The sequence below is a fragment of the Xylocopa sonorina genome, chromosome 2 (genome assembly GCF_050948175.1).
Source record: "Xylocopa sonorina isolate GNS202 chromosome 2, iyXylSono1_principal, whole genome shotgun sequence".
NCBI classification, from domain to species: Eukaryota; Metazoa; Arthropoda; class Insecta; order Hymenoptera; family Apidae; genus Xylocopa; species Xylocopa sonorina.
Genome location: NC_135194.1, coordinates 10968718 through 10992885, shown reverse-complemented (window position 1 = coordinate 10992885; position 24168 = coordinate 10968718). Strand labels below are relative to the sequence as shown.

The window sequence follows — 24168 nt, the reverse complement described above, 5'->3', positions numbered from 1 at the left end:
ATTAGATTATTATAAATCTCTACAACTTCGTGATTATATACCTAATTATCTATTGATAGGAGGCCTATGATTTGATTCTACAGTGCGCCATTGAAGACTTAAATGATCAAATGTCATGTGTGTTGTCTTGTCCCAAGGCCTGAGAAAAAGCTTCGATAAGAAAATAAAGTATTTTCTTGTAATACGACACATCTGTACCTACTTATGGCACATTTAGACATATTCAATGGATCCAACAAAGCTAAGGGCTTGTTGATAAGCATTTATAAATAACAATTTTGTTTTGTTATTAAGTCAATGCGTATTAATTTCAGTCTGTTACAAATCTAATGTAGCTTAGATCATCAGTTTTAAACATGCTGTATACATTATAGATATTCATAACTTCTAGTGATTACCTATGAAAACTGGACATGGACCAAATTTTGATTACATATGGGATTTGTAGAAATCGATTGAATTTCAGGAATAACAAGTGTTTGTATACTTTGAGTGTATAGAACATTGAATACACTATATGGATTGCTTTAGTAAAGTATTACGTATTTAAAAACAGAACAAATGTTTCAAGCGATGCCGGAAAGATACAGAAATCGAAATTATAGAATAAAACGGGCAAACTTACTTTACAATCGTGATCATAATTTAGAGAAAATAAGAAACAGCCATCATTTTACTAATCGAGGATTTGAATTTACGATGAGAAGAATTCAAATTCATTATTAGTACACTGAGTGGCCCAATTTGTTTCTACCTACAATGTTTTTATACTGATAAGGTTTTTATAATTCTACTTATGATTATTACCTGAAAATCTTCATAGATCACTTAAATATCTCTTAGATAACGATGTTTTATTAATCAATACACAATTTATATGTATTCATCACGGTCGCCATAAGTGATTGGTACAGACTTGTGTAAAAACATATTACAAAAATAATTATTCGTTATGAAAGAAAAAACTGATATCATTGGTTACGTTTGTGTAAAAAATTTTAATACACAAAGACCAGTTTATAATATGTATGACAGACACCACATTGTTTCTCAATAATAGTTAGAAACATTCAATAAAAAAGTCATAAAATATTGAACACCCTTGTACTACTCTCGTTAGATCATTATTTCCCTATAGTTTCAATCCGTTAAGAAAAAGCATATCTTAGAAATAATATTGTCACAACAAAAAATGAATAAAATTCTTATAGAATAATTAAAACTCTATAAAATATTCTATAAAAATATAGAATAATATCAACTTTCACGCAAGTACAATGACGCTATATTTATTAAGTTTGTGTCAACAGTATTGCTATGATATGCTTAAATAAAACATTACCCGAGGCACGGCTGATTCTAAATTTGCAGCTCGTATATGTCTTAAGAAAGCAAATATAACTTATTGAAAGAAGTGACTATGTTTTTCTAAGGTTTAACAAAAGAAAATATAGACCGAATAAAGAATAGGGTAAAGCACTTGTTCTCCTTTGAACGGTCATAAATATTAGTCAACATAATCTACGAACAAACAGAATGTCTATTTACCGTGACAGGATGATAATAACTTTCTATGTAGACTGTAGAATACGATTGAAGTACATAATGTGCGAGATACTTAACTTTTGAATGATTAATACAAAATTTTGCTTGGCGTTTCTGCGCTCTAGGGGTTATCCTCGGCATTGTTACTACGACGGCGCTACTTTCGCTACACTCACAACACTGAAATGCTTTTACGTTTGTTTACACTAGTGTGCGTAGTAACTACAAATGTATGAGTCACAGGACAACGCGTGCCTGTAGTGCGTATAACATATTTATCTTTAAGTGCGTAAATATTTCGATACTTAAGTGGTAAAACATCAATCAGTGATCATTTCAAGAGGACTGTTTTTTTCGTTCTGGAAACGTTTCTAAAAATTTAATCATGTCCTCCACGGATGCTAATATTGCGAGCGATACGGTCAGAAACAGTATCGATGATGGAGATGCGTTCGGTTGTTCGAGGTAAAATTTAATATATCAGCGTCCACGATAAATTAATCGTACAATGTACTTTGATTATTCAGTTATTATTATTCGGTTGTAATATACGTTCTCATTTATTTCCATATTGTACATTGACTTCGATCGTCTACTCGCATGCAACACTGAATCACCTGTTTTGTTATGAACTCAGTATTTCTGCGTTCGTTAAACAAAGGGTATTTTGTCCAGTGTCAAGTAGATATCAAGCATATCATTATCTTTCCTTTACAGAAACAGCGTCAGTCCCCTTAACGGCCCTTTACAAACAGCACCTACAGACCGTTATGCCACACATTACAAGATGAATCATGCAAAGCGTGGATTAGCTATTATTTTTAACCATGAATTTTTCACTATTCCACATCTTAGACCAAGATACGGAACAAACGTAGATTGCGAGAACCTTTCCAATACATTGAGAGGTCTTGGTTTTGAAGTAAACGATTTTCATAATTACACGCATAAAGATATAGAGAAAAATTTAGAAAGAGGTACATGTTTTAAGTGTGAACATTTGTTTGTTTAGATGAAACATTTTTTTTTTACTTCCGAGTGATAGCATGCCAATCCAGACATGCGGTATATACTTAAAAATTATATTTCTATTTACAGTTGCTAGCATGAATCATTCTGAACGAGATTGTCTACTTGTAGCTGTATTGAGTCATGGAGAATTAGGATTACTCTATGCTCATGATACTTCTTATAAGCCAGAGTCCATTTGGTCTTACTTTACATCTGATAAGTGTCCTACACTTGCTGGCAAACCAAAATTATTTTTTATTCAAGCTTGTCAAGGAGATAAATTAGACAGTGGTACTACATTAAAAGAACGCACAGAAACCGATGGTCAGCCAGCTTCTACATTTCGTATACCATGTCAAGCAGACTTTTTAATCGCTTACTCAACAGTACCAGGTAAATATATTTTAACAAAGAAATTAATTTTTAGTTGATGATACTTTTGCTGTATCATCATCTAACAGTGTAGTAATGGCTACATGTGTTCATATATGAAAAATGAACATAAATCTGAAATTATGAAAATAAGAACTATGTGACGCTATACGATAAGAAATAATGAAACCCTATTTATACAGGGTATTATTCATGGAGGAATACCACTCGTGGCTCATGGTTTATGCAATCACTTTGCATGGAATTGCGAGAGAATGGTACTCGTTACGATTTATTAACGTTGCTCACATTCGTTTGCCGACGAGTTGCTCTCGATTACGAATCGAATACCCCCGAAAATATTACAATGCATCAACAAAAACAAATTCCGTGCATTAGTACAATGTTAACTCGTTTGGTAAAGTTTACTCCTCCTAGAAACGGAATAGTATAGCTGTTTTATATATGAAAAGTTTATATGACATAATGCAAATACACATTCTGTACCTTTGTGGCACTAATCTCAATATTAATAGAAATTAGGGGATAATATTTTATCTCTACTCAATTTCTAATTAATATGATTGCAATTCATTGCATTTAAATGATAGCATTTATTTTATACAAAAACTGCCATTACTTTATACAAGATTTTGCAGCATAAGGCAAAAAACTCTAGCAATATAGTAACGCAAATTTTATGCCATATACACATTTTTTTACTTGCTAAAAATTTAACAAATAAGGAAGGACTTCTATTAACAATACCAGTTCATAATATAATAGAATATTTAACAGTAATTTTTAGCAATCCATTGGAAAGATGCATAGAATGGATGCAATAGTGGTCTCATGCAAAGTATATTAAAATATATTATTTACAAAATAATTATAAGTTACAAAGTAAGTACAAATGGAAAGTAAAGTTAGAACAGCGATATTATATAGTTAAAATTAATTGCCTTTGTGATTGCTACTTTATGAACAAAATTTAATAAGTAATTTGTATATTATCTATACAATTTCGATAATATATTGAAAGAAGGGTATTTTTTAATCACTATAAAATGCAAGCAACTTAAGAAATTTATATATTTATCGCTTGCTACATTGTACAAAAGTCAAAAGGACAAAAGCTGTGTCTTTTCACAACAAGCAATAGTCAATGCTATATATATAAAAAAATGAAATATTTTCAACCTAATAGTAGACGAATATAACTTGCCTGATTAATGTAGTTGTAATTATATGGGATGCAATTACAACGAATATTCAAGTTTAAACTTAATTAATAAGAAAACAAGTATAAATTAAGGAAGTCAATTTGCATATACCTTTGGAATTGCTAATTGATTCATAAAAGTGTTATGTTGCTTCATAGTTTGAAAAAGGCATTGTCAAATAACTAGATAAGAATTTAACGAAATCGGATATTAATATTATAGCAAAAAATTGCTATATTTATAATTGAAATGGCATTATCTATGATCTATAAAAACTTTTAAAAACGTGATATAACAGTCTTTCATAATAGAAGTATATAATTTTTAAATATCAGTTAATGCAATTTTACAATGTTTAATGTCGCTTTTAATGGTTTGCCCACTAAGCTTTTATTGGTGTGTTAACATGTGTAATTTGTACAAAATACTTGCCTCAAAAGTATTGATGACCTTTACATCATACTATGATAAGTTGTTCTTTACTGTAACGACTTGTAATATAATCTTTCATTATATCAACACATATACTTAATTATAAAGTAGTTGCTCAATAAGGTAATGTTATAAAACTACTTATTGTAATACAATATTTATTGTATTGCAAAAATCGTGATAAGTATATGCGGATAATATGCGCCGTGCGATAAAATTTTTCTTACATACTTTTATATGCTATTGTGTAATATCGAAAGATTTTAATGTCTTTATACTATAGATTTTGTATGTCTTTAATATATAAGTATTCTAATTCGTGTATTTGCTAAACGTTTACATATACAAATTTGTACACAAATGTGCAAACTATAATAAAGTTAAGATAAAAGAAAAAATCATGACATTTAATTTGAATTAAATAAGAACATATATTTTAAACATACATTGTAAAATAATTAGTTATATAACATTAATTACATAGGCACATTATATTAAAGGTGTTAAAAAAATTTTATTAACACACACTTTATGATGTGTATACAGGCATTATTTTCATAAATAATTATTCACGTAACAAAAGTGAACATTGACGGCATTTTTCTCTTATTATATCAGTACACTGAAACTGACACTTGTTAAATATTTGTATGTCGTTTGAATTAAAATTATCAGTCGATTTTTTTCTCGAAAAATAAAAAAGTTCGTTGTTAAAATGATTTATCCCAGTGCAATCTTTTAGATGCATCTGTATCATTATCTATGTATATTTTAATATAATGGTCCCTTATTATTACTTAAGTATACTTAAAAATGTTATTCCTGTGTCACTTGTCCAGGAATATTAATTACTGTAATCTTATCTACAAAACGCGAACGTTCTGGAGCTGTATATGGACGATTCGTTTTCAATCTAACAGCATTTGGATAGATATCCAGTGCTGCTGGATTTAATATTGTTGGAAGTACTTGAAAACTTCTTTGAGAATTTAATGGTTTCGCGGTGAATTCAACATTCTCTGATATATCTTTAATTTCTATAACAGACTCTTCAGAAGTAAGTGGTGCAGTCTTATTTCTATTTGTGAACAACTTTTTGAACTTTCTTCCGTTTGTTACTAAACCTGTAAATATAACTTTGTATGCATAATAATTTTATTAATTATTTAGATTATTTATAGTTAAATATACTACAAACCATTTTGTGAAATACCTGCTGCTTGAATGTCTTCCTAAAAAATTAGGAATGTTATTATTCTCATTAGTAAATTCATTTTTAAATGTTATACCACCTTCTTTGAAATGAGGTCCTTAATTGGCTTAAACGGATTGGAATGAATTGATAGCCTAGATGGTGTATCTAATGCTACACTTTGTACTTCAGAATTCCTTTCACTATGAGCATTTTGAATACCTTTCAATTTACTACTTAAAGCCGTGTAATTTTTTGCTATTATATCTAATAGCCATCTAAAGATTTTGTTATTATTTAGTAAAATATAAAATTAATCATCTCTATAATTAACCCTTAAATGCATTCCTTCTCATAATTAAATAATAATTAAGTATGATATTACCAATTAATGTAGTAAAGTTATAAAGTATGATAGGATTATTTGTTATTTATTATTAATTCATATTTTATTTTGAAAAGAGCTTCATAGGTAAAATGGTTACATACAAACAAATTGTAAGCAGATTATTCTCGAATCTCTTATTTTTATTAAGACATACATGATTAATGCATTTGAGGGTTTACAGCATAAAAAGTTAGTTACATACTTATATCCATTTTTAATTCCTATAGTATTGTCTTTTGATTGATCTCCTGTCCAAATACATGAACATATCTCCACCCTTGTAGGGCATTTCATAGCATTAGCAGCATACTCTACATCTAAATTTTCGACAAGGTCTAATTCATCAATAGCCCCATTTATATCCTGTTTGTTAGCAAGCCTATTATGAAATGATATATATGTAATAATTCTATCAACATTAATACATATTACGCACATGTACATGTTTTATGTAAACTTAGGTGGTGCATATTATAATCTACAATGTGTTCTGTGCATAAACAACAGTATGCAAGCATAACAAATACACATTCAATTCTCTTACAACAACAATGGCTTCCCAGAAATATACTCGTGTGAAATTAATTCACCGAATACAACTTTATTTTCTGTAAGACGGGAAATATCGCTAGCATCCACCACATATATAAGACCATGAATCTAGAAGACGCAAAATGAAGAAAGACCAAAGTGCTAGCAATTATTTTAATTATGCGTCATAGCACTAAACTATAAAATATTTATACGCGCATCAGTTACTTACATCGTTATAATATTTTGGCCATAATGATCTAATTTGTGAATTACCGCCAACATCATAAATTTTCACAATATATGATTTGTATTTTAAAGATACTGTACGGAACCCCATTGTGGGTAGTACGACTTTATCTGGGTCTGGAGAAAGGTAATTGGTTCGTAATTTAAATAGGTAAATAAGAAGCTTTTTCATCTATTTTAACAAACGTATATACCTCCGCTTATACGGTTTAAAACTGATGTTTTTCCCGCATTATCAAGACCCACGATAAGTAAAATAATAGTCCTAAAATGTTATATCATTAAATTAAAGTATATATATTTCTTCTGTAGTTGTATTATTTTTTTAAGAAAGTTAATTGTATACTTTTCAGAACATTTCTTCTTTTGTAATCTTTTTAATACGCTTCGCACACAATTACCCATTATAATAAACACGATTACGTTTTACTTTTTGCGTCAATATGATTATATAGCTGTTAATGTTCGCGTCATGTTGTACTCTACATTTTTACATCTAAATACATTTAAGTAAAACAATAAGAAGCAATCAGTAGTCATTGCTAATTACACGTCAAACCTAGGTGTTAACAGTTTGGTTAATTCACAGTTCAGTTAGATGGACGGAATTGCAAATTTTAACTTCTCTTCGGTGACAACAAACAAATCCATGTGATTTGTTATAGAAATGTATCGCGGCGCCAAAATATACCACTTATACAGGTGCAATTTATTGTAATTTATTGTAATTTGTTGTATATTTCCCGCTATAGAGGTAAGAGAGAGAAAGATATATAAGAAAGCTATTGGAAAGAGTGAGACAGATGCTGCCAACCTTACTCCGGAACCTCTGGCGCCATCTCTGTAAAAAGTGCTCAAACTGGTCGCACAGCGTTATCGACAGCGAAGTGAACTACTGAAAACTACTAACGCCATCTCCTTGGAAGGTGGTGAAACTAATGACCGACCAGTTTCAGCACTTCTCTAAGAGATGGCGCTAGTATTTGAGTAGTTCATATATACTAAAATAGTAAAAAGCCATAGTGTCTAATTTAGATTGTTGGAAAATCTGAAAATAGAAGCTCGTAAGGAGAAAGAAGTATTGCAAGAGAGAATTGTACGGATTTGTACTTCCGTTTTTGAAAATTTCGGTCCTAATCTAAACTTAATTTAATTTAAACTATAAGAGAATTAATTATACAATTACAAACAATAAGAACTTAAATCTAAGTACGTAGTCCTTAGCTTGATATCATTTTCGAGAGGGCAATCTCTCGAAAATGTTACCAAGGAGCCAGGTCCACCCCGTGGAGGTGACTACGCAGGGACCCATCCCTATTTCCCTAATCCCATCCACCCTCCATTACATCTGTGTGTTCTCGGTACAGAAGGTACCGAGGACTGACTCTACTTGTCAATTTAAAACCGGAATCCATAATACATTCTCTAAAATCTAACATAGATATTAGAGATTGCAGTATGGACTTAACGGAAGGGGATGACAAGAAATGCCATTCTCATACCCAAAGTGAAATTTCTAAAATGACTCTACTTACACTTTAAAAAAATTAAAGTGTTCTACGATACGATATTTAAGGCGATGACACTTAGTAAAAATGAAAACAAAATTAAGTGAAATTGAAGTTAAGAAAAGAAACTAATTTCAACTAAGAATTGAGATAAAATTCGCGACGCGCTCAAAACGAACAAGTACCAATAAACCTGCGTTAGATTCTCGCGAGAGCATTCTACCCCGATGGTTCGGCACTAGGCACTGGGCGAACCATACCCGACGCGAATCGCGAACAAGTTATGCCACGTCTTACGTCGAAACAGTTGATACCACGCTCTCCCCAATGGTGAATGCGGGTACCATCAAGAATTCAGCGAGACTTAGCATTAGGACGCATTGCCCAACGACAAGAACGAACTCCGTAGACCGCCCCAAGTCGTCTTACAGCAGGTCCGAAGACCCCAGCGACACGGGGTAGGAGCTACTCGGAACGAACCCGCGTGAGCGCGTCCAATGTACTAAGCCTATACCCAAGTCGAGTACCCAACGGGCGTACCAATCGACAAGGGCTGCGAAATCTCAATGGGCTCCGAAAACCACATCAGTTTGATTGAGTATCGACTATTTCGCTGCGTGACTGTAGAAGACGAAATCTCGATCGAATAGAAAAGAAAAGAAAAGAAAGGAAAAGAAAAGAAAAGCTACGTGAAGCGATTTCACGCAGTAGAAACTTAGAATGCTCAAGGGAGTACGTAACGCATGTTTATCGGTACTAACTACTCGCGATTATAGAAATGGCTATTTCTCACTTCGGATACGAAAATGGATTTCTTTACAATTTTGTTACAATTGAGTTACAATTAAATTACTTAAATCTAAGTGCTTATATCTAAGGACGCACGCATCCCACGGCGACCCAATGGCGACCCAATGGCGATCCAATGGCGATTCAACGGCGATCCAGCTGTGATCCAGCGTCGAATGTAGAAATTGAAATGCAGAAGGAATGAAATAGATTTCGAACCATCGAATAATGAGAACAACTTCGGAGAAAATACAATCGATGAATATAAAATCATTGATCAACCCATATTAAAACTTAGAAGTGCAGAAATTAAAATAGAGTAGATATTAAGTGGACTTCCAATCATCAAACAACCCTCCGTCAAAAACAAACACCAAAGGGAGATAGAAATTACTACAGATCAAGCAGGATGGTTTTAAACGACTCTAATTCCAACTAATGGTGTTTAGAAAAAAATAATGAGAATAATTCCCGAATGAACTGAATAACATCGACCATAATTAAGATCAATTGAGATAATTTAGGGAGGTCAGGATAGAAGGGATTCAGGTTATACATTTATAAAATTACATTATGTCAATGTACAGATATATTCATTAAAATTAACTTAAATTATTTGCAATCCAATTTAAAGCTTCAAAGTCCTGAAAAGGACTTGAGAGATTTAAATTGTACTGCAAAGGACTCGATACTAGAAATACCAGAGATTAAATCATTCTAATCTACTATAAAGATAATGAAATAATAGTCGGATAATGAAATAAATAAATGAAATAATGATAGTAAATCTATGAAATCTTTCTACAAGACAGAAGTTGTAAATGGTAATCTTTTAACTGATTCTGATACTTTTAGTATCGAGTTTACAACTAAACTTATATCTACGTGCGTAGTCCTTAGCTTGATATCGTTTTCAAGAGCGCAATCTCTTGAAAACGTTACCAAGGGCCCAGGTCCACCCCGTGGAGGTGACTACGCAGGGACCCATCCCTATGTCCCTAGTCCCATCCACCCTCCATTACATTCAGGTGTTCTCGGTACAGAAGGTACCGAGGACTGACTCTACTTCTAAATTTCAAATAATCGGAATCCACACTACATTCTCTAAAATCTATTATAGATCTTAGAAATTGTAGCATGGACTTTTGCGAAAGGAATGACGAGGAATGCCATTTTTTTATCCAAAGTGAAATTTGTAAAGTGACTCTACTGACACTTTAGGAAATTAAAGTGTTCTACGGTACGATATTTGAGATGATGACTTTTAGTAAAAATTCCAATAAAATTAAGTTAAATTAAAGTTAAGAAAAGAAACTAACTTCAACTAAGAATTGAGATAAAATTCGCGACGCGATCAAAACGAACAAGTACCAAATAAACTTGCGTTAGATTCTCGCGAGAGCATTCTAACCCGATGGTTCAGCACTATCCACTAGGCGAACCATACCCGACGCGAATCGCGAACAAGTTTAAGTCACGTCTTACGTCGAAACAGCTGATACCACGCTCTCCCCAATGGTGAATGCGGGTACCATCAAGAATTCAGCGAGACTTAGCAGTAGGACGCATTGCCCAACGACAAGAACGAACTTCGCAGACCGCCCCAAGTCGTCTTACAGCAGGTCCGAAGACCCCAGCGACACGGGGTAGGAGCTACTCGGAACGAACCCGCGTGAGCGCGTCCAATGTACTAAGCCTATACCCAAGTCGAGTACCCAACGGGCGTACCAATCGACAAGGGCTGCGAAATCTCAATGGGCACCGAAAACCACATCAGTTTGATTGAGTATCGACTATTTCGCTGCGTGACGATGGAAGACGAAATCTCGAGCGAATAAAAAAGGAAAGAAAAGAAAAGAAAAGCTACGTGAAACGATTTTACGCAGTAGAAACATAGAATGCTCAAGGGAGTACGTAACGCATGTTTATCGGTACTAACTACTCGCGATTATAGAAATGGCTATTTCTCACTTCGGATAAGAGAATGAATTTCTTTACAATTTTGTTACAATTGAGTTACAATTAAATTACTTAAATCTAAGTGCTTATATCTAAGGACGCACGCATCCCACGGCGACCCAATGGCGATCCAATGGCGATCCAGCTGTGATCCAGCGTCGAATGTAGAAATTAAAATGCAGAAGGAATGAAATGGATTTCGAACCATCGAATGATGAGAACAACTTCGGAGAAAATACAATCGATGAATATAAAATCATTGATCAACCCATATTAAAACTTAGAAGTGCAGAAATTAAAATAGAGTAGATATTAAGTGGACTTCCAATCATCAAACAACCCTCCGTCAAAAACAAACACCAAAGGGAGATAGAAATTACTACAGATCAAGCAGGATGGTTTTAAACGACTCTAATTCCAACTAATGGTGTTTAGAAAAAAATAATGAGAATAATTCCCGAATGAACTGAATAACATCGACCATAATTAAGATCAATTGAGATAATTTAGGGAGGTCAGGATAGAAGGGATTCGGGTTACATAGTTATAAAATTATATTATATAAATGTACAGATATGTTCACTAAAATTAACTTAAACTATTTGCAATCCAACTTAAACTTTCAAAGTCCTGAAAAGGACTTGAGAGATTTAAATTATACTGCAAAAGACTCGATACTAAAAGTACCAGTTATTAAATTATTCTAATCTATTGCAAAATTAATGAAATAATAGTTGGATAATGAAATAAATAAATGAAATAAATAAATGAAAGTAAATCTATGAAATCTTTCTACAAGACAGAAGTTATAAATTGTAATCTTTTAATCGATTCGGGTACTTTTAGTATCGAGTTTACAACTATACTTAAATCTACGCACGTAGTCCTTAGCTTGATACCGTTTCCGAGAGACCGGTCTCTCGAAAACGTTACCAAGGGCCCAGGCCCACCCCGTGGAGGTGACTACGCAGGGACCCAATGATCATTAACCCCACCACCGAATAGCTGAATCTTTAATTTGTTCACTCACCAATCGGCACGCAAAAGTTATTGTCATCACCGTCCATTGCTGTCCACAATTGTCCATAATCATCCACCAGTGTTCACTACCCTTGGCTACTTCACCATCGTCCACTGCCATCCACCATTGTCCACAATCATTCACCAGTGTCCACCACCTTGGGCTACTCCACCTCCGCCCACTGTCATCCACCATCGTCCATATGCATCCACAAGTGTTCAGTACTCTTGGCCACTCCAACACCGTCCACAATCATCTACCAGTGTCCACCACCTTGGGCTACTCCACCACCGTCCACTGTCATCCACCACTGTCCATATTCATCCACAAGTGTTCAGTATCCTTGGCCACTTCAACACCGTCCACAATCATCCACCAGTGTCCACTACCCTTGGTTACTCCACCGTCGTCCACTGTCATCCACCATCGCCCATATTCATCAACAAGTGTTCAGTACCCTTGGCCACTTGAACATCGTCTACAATCATCCACGAGTGTCCACTATCCTTGGCCACTCCAACACCGTCCACAATCATCCAGCAGTGTCCACTACCCTTGGCCACTCCAACACCGTCCACAATCATCCACCAGTGTCCACTACCCTTGGCTACTCCACCGTCGTCCACTGTCATCCATCATCGCCCATAATCATCCACCAGTGTCCACCACCCTTGGCTCCTCCACAGCTAGCCACCAGCAACAACCAACTTCATCCTCACCCCAACCTTCCACGACGGCGTCCAAACGGCCAAAAGACTTTTGACAGCCTCTCACTGCTTATATACACCCGTTCCCACTATCGTCAACCCCCCACTCTCCTCAAAGTCGCGAGTTAACAAAATCAATTTTCTTGCTATAACAGCAAATTATGTAGCAATTAGTTGAAATTAATGGCTGCTATAGGTTTGATTGATTTAAATTGATAAATAGAGTCATTTTTAGAGATAAGTGTATAGACAGTAGAATGATAGAGAATTTTTAATTAAAACTATATGGAATATAAATTGTATAGAATTATCTTCACATTTATTTTCTGATAAGTCTTTTATGATTTGTTAGATATGTAGCTTCCTTCAATTTAATCCTTGATAATATCAAATAAATAATATATAATAGCTATAATATCAAATGTGTAGGCGTACCTTATGATGACTGATATTTAAATAATGACCAAAATTAATCCAATTAATGTAATAATTTAATTCGAAGAAATGAAAGTTACCAATCATATAATATATTTTTGTTCTTGAGATATGTACGTTACCTTGCTTATCGACTGTGTAATATTTCCAATTGTTATTCGTGCAAATACAGGATTAATAAAATATATTAGGAAAATAGGATAATGACACTTATAAAAATTATTGCGCTTCGTATATTACAAATATTACATTTTAATAAGGTAGGAATGTATAGGTAACGGCCAAATATAATTTTTATTTAATTTTAAGTTTTGTACCAGCAGCAATATCCTCACAATTTGTGTGAAAACTACTAATATCATAACAGTATAAAAATATTCTTATTCGATCGTACAATTAAAAAATAAACCATTTATAACATGAAAATACTTAGATAATGCTAGCCATCATTTATTATTTACATCGTCTTTCTCTTTGGATTTCTATTCAAGGATCGATATAGTATGGTACGTCATGCTGTTGTTTCAGTAGGATACCAAGAGTTTCTTCCATAGTTTCTGGTAAATGATCTAAGAACATCCTTGGCATTACCACCAATTCTGAAAATTCTTCCGCTTGTGCCCATCGCATCCGGAACTTTTTCTCTTTTTTCCCTTTTTTCTTTCTGTTACAGGGAAGAATTTTTTAGAAATATTTAACATCATATAGAACGTAAATATATGCTAATATAAACGTTAAATCAAGGAAACCTTTTTCCTTCTGATTTCTCAGATTCGCATCTGGTTATGTGAAGTATCCTACCGCCAATGTACAATTTTGCTTTAGAACACCTTCTTTTCGTAAAGTCCCGCTCATATATCACGCTGTCCTGTAATATAAGTATTTTCTTAGTATCGATTTAATTTTTGAATGGAACCATCGTTTGTGTACCTTTCTCTCTTGTGATTCTCTTTCATCAAGCAAAGGCAATGTCACTTGTGGGCACGGAATTGTATTACAAGTAATCCACGTTTCACTCAGATCCTTTTCAGGGATACCAAATAACATGTAACCAAATCCATTCAACACTATTCTGTACTGAAAAAATTAACATCGATCGTATTACACAATGCTACTTAATGTTTGAATATTTCGTTTGATTGTCTATGCAAACTTTAAAGAATGACGCTCCAAATTATAACCGTTGCATCGTGTTAATAAAGCATAAATTTGTTAGAAAAGAAGATATTCACAAAAGAGATAACGATGATACCTTAGGTAATCGGCACATACGGAGTGCCATAAATTGGGCTGTCCTTAAGTTCTCTATACTATCGACGCTCAATCGCATTACTAAGTCGTCCCCAATTCCTATCGTCAAAACGAACTCTTCCGCTAGACGAGCAGCTTCCCGTGTGATAAGGCCCGCTAAAGAAAGGATATTTCTTCTGATTAAAATTGTTTCGTAATAAATAATTGTAAAATCAATTATGCAGTTAGAAATTGATAATGAGTTTGTCACGATTTATACCTGGTGTACAGAATCCATAGACGATCAGAAATGGGTATCGAGGACGTAGCAAGTATGCCAAAAGGATACTTATGCCAGCGCCTAAGCTGTGGCCTACGCAAATAAATATTACATACGATTAGCTAAAAATTGTTACGTTAGAGAAATAGATTAAGTTTGACCGACAGTTAACAAAATATAAATACAAATAAAGTTATTTGTATTATAGCTACTGTATAAAGGTTTACCTGTTATCACCAAATTGTATGCAGGATACGTATTGAACGCCCGCTCCAAAATCTTGTTGTCATTTAAGAGTTTCAAAATTACCCTAGCTCCTATTATCATACTAATGTGTGCCTGTAACATTTTATGTGAATAAATAATTTTGTTTGAAAACAAAAATCATTTATTTGCCGGCAATTTTCACGGTTTCTTAAATCAAATAGAGGCTCTTCCTCAAATTGTATTTTTTTAAAGCTCACCTGAGTACCTGGTGGAATGCCTTCGCCTTCAAAAACTCCAGAATCGGCGGCGAAATCGGTGAATATATCGCGTATGGACAGAGAACCTCGTATAACAATGACAATACTGTTAGTATTGTGATCCACCAAGACGCAGAACGGTATCTGAAAAATTTTTATTTCATTTCAATCGTCCGAATTATTGTCATTGAATAAATAGTAAAGTAACGATTCGTTGTTTACCAACCTCGCACAAACGATCTTTAAACGATGCAAATATGATGTCATCCGTGGATACAGGTGACAAAGATTGTACACCTGCTAAATAACAATAGCAACAATTGTCACCTTCAATTGGAACAGATTTTCTACTGCAATTTAAATAAAGAGATTATAAACATTCAAATATCGTTCTGTTTTTCTTAAACTAATGAACATTTTTGTAAAACACAATAAACTGCAATTAGTTGGAGTCCACGAAAAAAAAGTAAACGCCACGATTTACAACTTTTCAAAATGACGGAAATCTATTTTCTTCTTAATTTATTTTTTTAAATATTTCACACAATTTTAATAAAGCCATCTTACTTTTTACCATCATTTGTAGGAAATTTTGTAATTACGCAGCGTTTTTATGCGTACAAGGTTCACATGGATATGTAAACATTTCGTAGAATAATTTATTTTCATTCCAATGCCTACTTAATTATTCATTAACGTACGAACAATATGTATCACATGATTTGTTATTCCATAGCTTTAGTAGTAAGTAGTATGAATGTCATGAATATAATCTCTTACCGCAAACAACCACAATATGTTAAGTTCTTCATAACATTAAAACATCCAACGCACGAGTGTTGATAAATCGCGAATATCCACCCATAAATAGCTATACAAAGTTTCATGTAGTGATGCGCATTCTCTAAGGACATCCAAGGCGGTGTATCTCGGAAAATTTCTGATGCATCTAGAACGGTAATTATAATGTTATTCGAAACAGTCTCTTGTCCAACAAAAAAGAACAAAAAGAAGACAGAATGTGTATACGATATTGTCCAAGATATGAAAGCCTACATACTGGATGTGTAAGTCTTAACAGGCAGAAGATTCAACCGTCGTAGCTCATGGACCTCCCGTTTTTCCTTGATCCTCAGCAAGATCAATCCTGCCAACACGTCTGACGGAACCCAGTTCGTTCCACGGAACAGCGAGCAACATACACCTGCAAACAATTTCCTTTTTAAACTCATCAATGTACCATGTATCCTGGCAATAAGTATCATGCACGTGTAGTTTTCTATTTCACAAATTTCACACTTATAGCAAACTGTAAATTGTAAGCAGCTTTACCCCCTTGTCTGTGTAAGAATTTACAGATTTTTACATTATCCGTTTGGATCCCAGGGGTCATTGAAAAATCATTGTCGAAAATTGGCGAACAGCGCGATAGCGACTGCTTTAGCTCTTAGCACTTGGATGTCCCCTCTGAGGGGACATCAGCCTTGATTAGTGATCGCGGAGGATAAACTTCCACCGTAGCTTTTTGACAATTGCATGTTTCCCTGAAGTTTTCTATTGGAATAGAAACTATTGCTAAAATATTAGTAAAATATTGTTATTTTAGTTAACACACGGGAAGGAGCCAAGTGCAAAGGATTAACTGAGTACGAAAAGAGGCAAGTGGCGCGATCAGTGGAGAGGAATATTTAGTTTGCTTATATTATCTCGTAAAAAGTCCTGCCTCTTAGGAAAATTAGAACAAGTATAGAGAATAATTTTGGCTACATTTTCTGATAAATTTTCTGGAATATTTAAGTAACGCAATAAATTCTCTAAGAATTCATATAACTTTATAGTGATGAATTCGAGCACATCTAGTTGTACAAATCAACTTGCACAAATATTCCCTCTTATTATTTTTCCCACTAAAAAAAAAACACACTTTCGAATCCGTGGAGAAGTAATTCAATATCAAGTATACTAATTATTTGCGCACAAGTAACTTTCTCGTTTGCAACCAGTCCCTTTTTTTATCGAGAACTTTTGCACGATCGAGAAAAAACTAGACGAAACAAGATTAATGTTCCAATTTCAATCGAGGCAGGACCTGTTCTAGGCCAACCGTACCTATGTCTCACCAGCGACATGTTGAAAGGTTTCGTCAGCGTTCTCGTCTTTTCGCATCCACCAGAAAAACCTGAATCTCCTTATCCAGACGTTCAAGACCTTGTCGTGTTCAATTGAACTTTCTAGTGGTTTGATGCTCAACGTGCCTAGCGGGTCGAAGACCAATGCCAGGCCAAAAATCGTCAGTCCTATAAGAATCCAGTCGAAAAGGACGAACGTCTGGACCACCGCGACCGTGTAGTGTTCGTAACTGCATTTTACGTACGGTCCAAACATCCACAAACTTCCTAAAATGTTCCACGCTATCTCAGGTAGGAGCAGTAATATCCTGTCGAATAAAAATCGACGAGATTAAATTCTGAATAAAAACAAAGGAAAAAGAATTTCAAAAGAATTTCACACTTTAACTAAAATAATTTCCATCGTTAAAAATAACAGACGATTATTCTCGGTATTACAAACTTGAGATCCGGTATGCGAACAAATAAGGCACTCGAACTAAAAGCATTTAAACAGACGTTTCCTTTACGAGGTGCGTCGCATGACGATATGCAAATAGTTGTACAAAAAGATGTACTTACTTAACCGTCAGGAGAGGTTCAACATATTTGCGAGCTTTGGTCTCCATTATGGTGCCTTTTGCGCTCTGCTTGACGATGACGAGCATCAGGCATTTCGATGTGAGGAGAAACGCAATCACCCCTAGAAGATACGCCCGAACTAGCTCCCCGCCTGATTGACAAGTCGATGTGTACTGATAATATCTGCTACAAGCAATTCCGATTAGGATTAGCCTGTGAACAAAAATTAGTTACGTGCGAATGAACGTCAAAGTACCATTTCCATGGATAATCGACTTATTGTTGAAGAAGATTCTTATTTTTCTTTTTTTTTCTTTTTTGAGAGAGAGATAATTAATTAAAGACTCATATTCATCAGCGAGACTTATATTTTAGGCTCCATTTTGGATTCGATACGAATATTGAAGAATACAATTTTGTTTTATTCTGATTTAGAAAATATTGACTTGGTCTTATAACCTTCGAGTTCTGTAGGATAATAATGAAACGTACTTTTTGCAAAAAAAATGTAAAAATGCATCATATTAAACGCGTGATGTGTAGGTAAATAAAAAATTGATTGACACAGGACACATATGCAAATTAATTCTGGAAGGCGTGTAAAATAAGTAAATAAGAATAAAGATGTTTTACATATTTATTCGCCTCCTGCGTCATAGACACTGTATAATTGTGGCAAAGTACAAGTTGATGAATGACTAAGTCAGTCGGTTTCCTTGACTTAATATGACTATTGACGATATATATTTATAAGGTGCGTATTTACTTTATTTGATTAAAAACAATAGAAAGTAGAGAAAAAGATAATGGTAAACTTCAATTAACATAACTCCGATAAACACTTTTTTAAATCAATCTTAAAATAAATTCAATTCAAATCAATTCAAGTCAAATAAATTGTATCTTTAAAAGCATTCATATATAATTTAAAGTGGAAATATCGGTCAAGGTAATTTGATTACTTCTTTTTATTCCTTTAAGGCACTCAGCAGTGTTTTTACACGCATTACAAAGTAACACTTTTCTCTATTTTCTTAATGATCTGTTCTAGAGCGGTACAGATTATATTTCCATTACCTAGCTGTGACACAAAGCTGACAGTGTGTTATGAAAGATACGAATAACGCGGAAAGTGTGTATAATAAGAACGCAAACCTGGTATTATATTTGTGATTTGTCAGCTAAAAATGATAAGCAGTTGAATAAAGATACGAATGAAATTTACAACATATGAAAATGACAAAATCGTTGAATCGTAACAGCCTCTACAATAAAAGCACATGGATTTTTAATATTTTAATAAAACATTTCAATGAATTAGTGGGAAGAAGTCTTCTATTGTTGAAAGAAGCATGGTTGATTTTACTTTTCATTCAACAAATACATTCTACAATTTTAGGAATTAGGAACATTGCGTTTCATGCGCATGCTTTATGTTACTTCGTGCACTTTAACATTTTAGTGTGGTTAATTATTTGCCATAAACACAAGAATTGCTCCTTACACCTTCAATTTCACCACTTAAGATTATATCATTAATCATAAATAATTTCTTAATATTAGACAAGCTTGTATACACGAGTGAACTAGAAGGTACAACCGTACATAGGAAAGATGATATACTATTTTTGTATGTATAATCGTATTATCTCTGATCACATGTTGTGTATAGTAAAAGTAACGATGTATCTGTTTGATTGACTGCAACTTAATAATTGAAGCAATTGAGAATTGATAACACGTAAATAGCGCCATTTATGTGCAGCAATTTGTTACAAATACAATCGGTAATGTTAACGCCACGTATCTTGTTCTACAAAGAAAAAGGTGTAACTATGTAATCCAATTAAGAATAATTTTATCCACTGCATCTCATTATATAAGCAGTTACATCATATGTTGAAGTTAACGCTACAAACGGGGTCACACTATCTGCTTACGTGTATGCACATTTACAATGAACTCTGTGCGGAATTCACCACCCACCACCTCGCCATCAAATACTATATCCTTTTTTTGCCTTTCGCAGATCTCTGAAAAAGTATTCTTCAATGTAATTCTTTATCCACTGAAGTAGAATAAAAAAAAAGAATAATTTAACTAAGTATTATTCAATCCGATGAAAAAGCCATGCTAAAAATCGCTAGAAAAAATAAGAAAAAAAGATTAGCTCCCAGTACCATTTAATTAAAGTGAACACGTAGTCGATGTCTTCGTTAGTTTCAGAGGAAGCAACACGTAACACTTTGTTTGGGCCACTGGTTGGTACAACACCCCAATTAAAACGGTTGCTTATCTCATAACCAACCCGTACGAGCGTACTTAACGCGTAGTTCGTATGGTTGATAATGCGCTAACGAACATAAATCACAGGATATGGGTCAGGTCTTTTTCCAAGGAATGTTACCAGAGAAATCTTACGTCGAAACGATGTCAAATTAAAATACGTAATAGCAGAGGTTACTTACCAAACGGTTCGAATGAAAATTTCAAAGAGGCCCGGATAAACAAGGTCGTCGCTCGCAGCTAGCCATTTTCTTCCGAAAAGTTTTATCGCTGGCATTTTTCTGTAGAGAGAGAGAGAGAAAGGACAGGAGGAGATAGAGGTAGAAAGAGGGGACAGATCAGAAATTGAAAGAAAAAAAATTAATAAATTCACTGAAGGACGAGTCCTCGGTAGTAATTCGAAATTAATATTCGCGTGGTTATTCGAGCAAGTAGTACGAAGGATTTATTTAAGACGAAATACTCGACGTTTCGTGCACAGCTCGCAGAATTTTTGATCGGTATGCGACGGAGACTGGTGATTCTTTCTGGTATAAATGTTAAAAAAATTTGGATGACCGAGTCTGTCGGCACGCGCGTATTTCTTGGATCGTGAACGCGGAGCAGAGAAAGCGTTGAGAGAAAGTCTTTGTCTATCCTACATCTGGGAGTATTGACATAACTTTACGCCGCTCATAATTGGACCCTGACCCTGTTGAGGATCCAATTTTTGCTCTAAATTTTAAAGTTACTTTCACGCCGAAAGATGTCCTCCGTTTTGGGACGTCGAACTTTCTTTTCGACGAGTAACGCCTCGATTTTGTGAAATACTGCTTGAACAAGAACACCTGCTATTCGTTTAGCAACCCCTACTTTATGTTATTCATTTTTGTCTGAATGATATCGATTGCACATTAAATAATATTTTAATAAATAGAACAATTGGAATGTAACATCAAATTGAATATACACGTAATAAATAGAATATACTGTACTATTTATATACTATTGAAAGAAGTATAATTCGCTTGTTATTAATAGTCGAAGTACAAAGATTGTATATATTGAAAAATCGAATGTCTCTTATGATATAATGCGTTCCGACAGATAATAAAAAATGTTTTATCACAACGATATCGGGAAAGCTTGATCCGAACTAATCTATTTTTTAATTTAACATTTTCTAGATACACGATTGCATAATTTCTACCATGATAGTCTTTCATTAATAGATAGTAGTGTCGAGCTAATTGAAGTAAGAAAATCAAATAGAATTGAAATGTTTAATTTTTCAATCGTGTAAACTTAAATGCAAAGAAATAATAGCAAACTAGGAGTGGATCTAGTTCGCCTCGTCTCATCTCGTCTGGTTTTATTATTTCGGTATGTTTCTTACGTAGTTCCTACGTACGCATGCAATTAACCTGAACGGTGATTCTTCGCGAGAATTTCTTGAGGCGCAGCTGACAAATACTGACGCATTTCCGCTGCGTTGTCAATGAGTCTGTTTTTCTATTATTGGAAAACAATTGCTTACATTTCACACAGTTTAAATGTTATCGTCTCTCTTTTTGGTATGCCTTTTTCTATCCCTTCGTACATTAATGCAGCAGTAGTCATTTTTTCATTAATCTCTGTGGACCAATAATTAAATATTACTAGCGATAGATTTATTTGAATTGAGAAAAGCTAAAAGGAGAATATTAAAGATCATTTAACAATGAACAAAAAATATTTTAAGCGTCTAGTTGAAATATATGGAATTAGAAAAGTGACGGTGTTTCTTTGTACACGAGCGAAACGTATCAATTGAAACAGGTAGGTGAATACTACGCAGACCACATGAATGAAAATGGAAATCTTAAACTGTAAATTACAACAGCGCCAAATTTGATTAATTATTAAAAGTTAAGTGAAAGTATATCGAAGTAATAGTGTTCCACTGAAAAGCACCAAAGTAAGTTAGTACTAAAGTAATGAAGAATATGTTGTTTACACTGACACATGCTGATCGATGATACTGCATCGTCATATGCATATATCAATATCATTATGTGATACACATACGTAAATAACGAAGTCGATAAATGTGTTGCTGCCTACTGTATTCGTACAACAAAGATATGTTAATATTTGCAATTTTTCAATTAAAATCCGCAATTAACTTATCTGTCTGTTAAAATTTATTACAGAAAAAGCTGAACGTATGCTGCGCTGTTATTTTTTCCAAATTTCACTCGTTTCTTACAATTTCTCCAACACATTTTAAATAAATGCTTATACAATTAACCCTTTTATATAGAAGTAAATATAAACCATATGACCATTAATTTCAAGTATTAATTTTAATAAAAAGAAGAAAGAATCAGTAATGTTACATTATTTCTGCATTTACAAGAAAATCCCTGACAAGTGTGATTGAAAAATGGTAGACAGAGGAATTCCTCGTTTATTTCAACCGTACAAGTATTACACGAACCCTGCGTTATAAGTACATGTGTCTTTTCCTAAAGAAACACTCGCGAAACTCTAGCACAACCTTCCCATTTAAATACAGACTCAAATGTGGTCATTTCTTAGTGCCGTCGAGTCAAAAAATCTTTCAAATTAGAATCAAGACGAGGCGAGATGGTAGTACGAATGTATCTAGATACTTCAATTCCAATGTGTCCAAGACTGACACTGATAAAACGACATTCCACACGAAACGAGCTGTGACGTTCGTCTAATCTCTATCGTTCGTGTGGGACGAAACGAGTCAAGAGGGAAATTGAAACTTTATAACGTACACGTTTGTTTAGCGAACGGAGCACCTTGGTATCTTTGTGGAGTTTCGAATCATTTACGGGATTCCACTTTCTCACAATCGCACAGCTTCCAGCGGATCCTCGCCAGGCGTGCACAGGCTGTGTGGCCAGTATTTACCGTTTTTTAAACACTCGCGCAACCAGTATTTTACTTCTGGTAAGAACGGACGGAGTCTGACTCGCTCGGGCCAACGGCCATAATAGCGGTCGGTCAAAATTCGGCTGCGGTTCACTAAATGATGACGACAGGAACGACGGAGGTCAGGACGCGGTGCGGCGGCCGTGAAACTGCGGTGAGGTCGAGAGTCACTCGGGTCAGCGTACAAAAAGCGTGACCGATTGACCGATTTTTCACTGCTCGGAAACGATACGGACAGAAAGAAGCGGTCGGAGCGACTGACGGAAAATTGCATTGACTCCGAGACACGGGACCGGTAAAGTGTATATGCACCGCGTTTATAAACCCGTTCACCTTGTTTCGTGTCGCCCCGCGTGAGGTCTCCCGCGCTGATTGGCGGCGACCGTCCAGTACGGCCAGAACTTTCCCTTCGTTCCTCTCGATCACACATTTTTTCTTTCACGAAAAAAGGCAATAACTCTGCGCTCGGCTATGCCGAGTAACAGTAGACGTCGATGCCCCTAGAGTTCGCAGTTGCGACAAACTCCTCTGCGCGTTTCACGCAAAAATTGCGAAACGATCGGCGGTTGTTTAATTATTGCAATTGCCCGAGATTGCGAACGCTCGTGGCTTGACCATGGCTATATGCAGCCTGTCGCGTTCGTTTAAATGTATCTAAGGGAATTCCATTTCGAATTAAATGTGGATATGTCGCTATCGAATTTCATTTGACAGAGGGAAGTTTTATTCGCGCATATGTATTTTTAACGTTTCCTGCTCTTGTACTAATCTTTAGACTTTGATTTCTTAGATTTTATCTATAATTTCTTTGATATTTGATATTTAGTCTTTATTTATAACTTAAACATTATAATACGTGCATTTCACTGACCGTTCAGAGGTGTAAAGGCGGTACGTTTTTAATGAATCCTTATTATACAATGTAAGGAAT

At 34.5% G+C, this 24168-nt stretch overlaps 4 protein-coding genes across 5 annotated transcripts in view; 2 read left to right on the top strand and 2 right to left on the bottom strand.

Moving 5' to 3' along the window:
- Positions 1-1870: 1870 nt before the first annotated feature.
- Positions 1871-14338, top strand: LOC143433394 (caspase-1). 2 transcript variants are annotated; one of them, XR_013103116.1, is made up of 5 exons: positions 1871-2010; positions 2263-2522; positions 2644-2949; positions 3132-4706; positions 14328-14338. XR_013103116.1 is itself a non-coding variant. In XM_076910746.1 (4 exons), the coding sequence occupies exons 1-4, from the start codon at positions 1931-1933 to the stop codon at positions 3380-3382; spliced, it is 897 nt and encodes a 298-aa protein (XP_076766861.1). In that variant the 5' UTR covers positions 1871-1930; the 3' UTR covers positions 3383-4943. The 2 variants fall into 2 exon arrangements, 1 of the variants encoding a protein (XP_076766861.1); XM_076910746.1 differs by lacking the exon at positions 14328-14338 and having other exon boundaries at positions 3132-4943.
- On the bottom strand, positions 5173-7425 carry LOC143433392 (ADP-ribosylation factor-like protein 13B). Its single transcript, XM_076910744.1, has 8 exons — positions 7290-7425; positions 7138-7208; positions 6927-7060; positions 6708-6823; positions 6366-6542; positions 5876-6053; positions 5782-5815; positions 5173-5707 (listed from the first exon to the last, which is right to left on the bottom strand). The coding sequence occupies exons 1-8, from the start codon at positions 7346-7348 to the stop codon at positions 5400-5402; spliced, it is 1077 nt and encodes a 358-aa protein (XP_076766859.1). The 5' UTR covers positions 7349-7425; the 3' UTR covers positions 5173-5399.
- P5cr (Pyrroline 5-carboyxlate reductase) overlaps positions 7500-24168 on the top strand; it is a 192715-nt gene continuing 176046 nt past the window's right edge. The window contains exon 1 of the mRNA XM_076910747.1: positions 7500-7612. The gene's annotated coding sequence lies outside the window, so the exon portion shown is untranslated. The remainder of the gene's footprint in view (positions 7613-24168) is intronic.
- LOC143433388 (diacylglycerol lipase-beta) lies at positions 13815-23197 on the bottom strand. The gene is made up of 14 exons (XM_076910738.1): positions 23081-23197; positions 20495-20593; positions 18027-18239; positions 17457-17773; positions 16397-16540; positions 16117-16285; positions 15563-15686; positions 15337-15480; positions 15100-15211; positions 14873-14965; positions 14615-14769; positions 14293-14439; positions 14112-14230; positions 13815-14026 (listed from the first exon to the last, which is right to left on the bottom strand). Exons 2-14 carry the CDS (start codon positions 20587-20589, stop codon positions 13849-13851), a joined length of 2010 nt encoding a protein of 669 aa, XP_076766853.1. The 5' UTR covers positions 20590-20593; positions 23081-23197; the 3' UTR covers positions 13815-13848.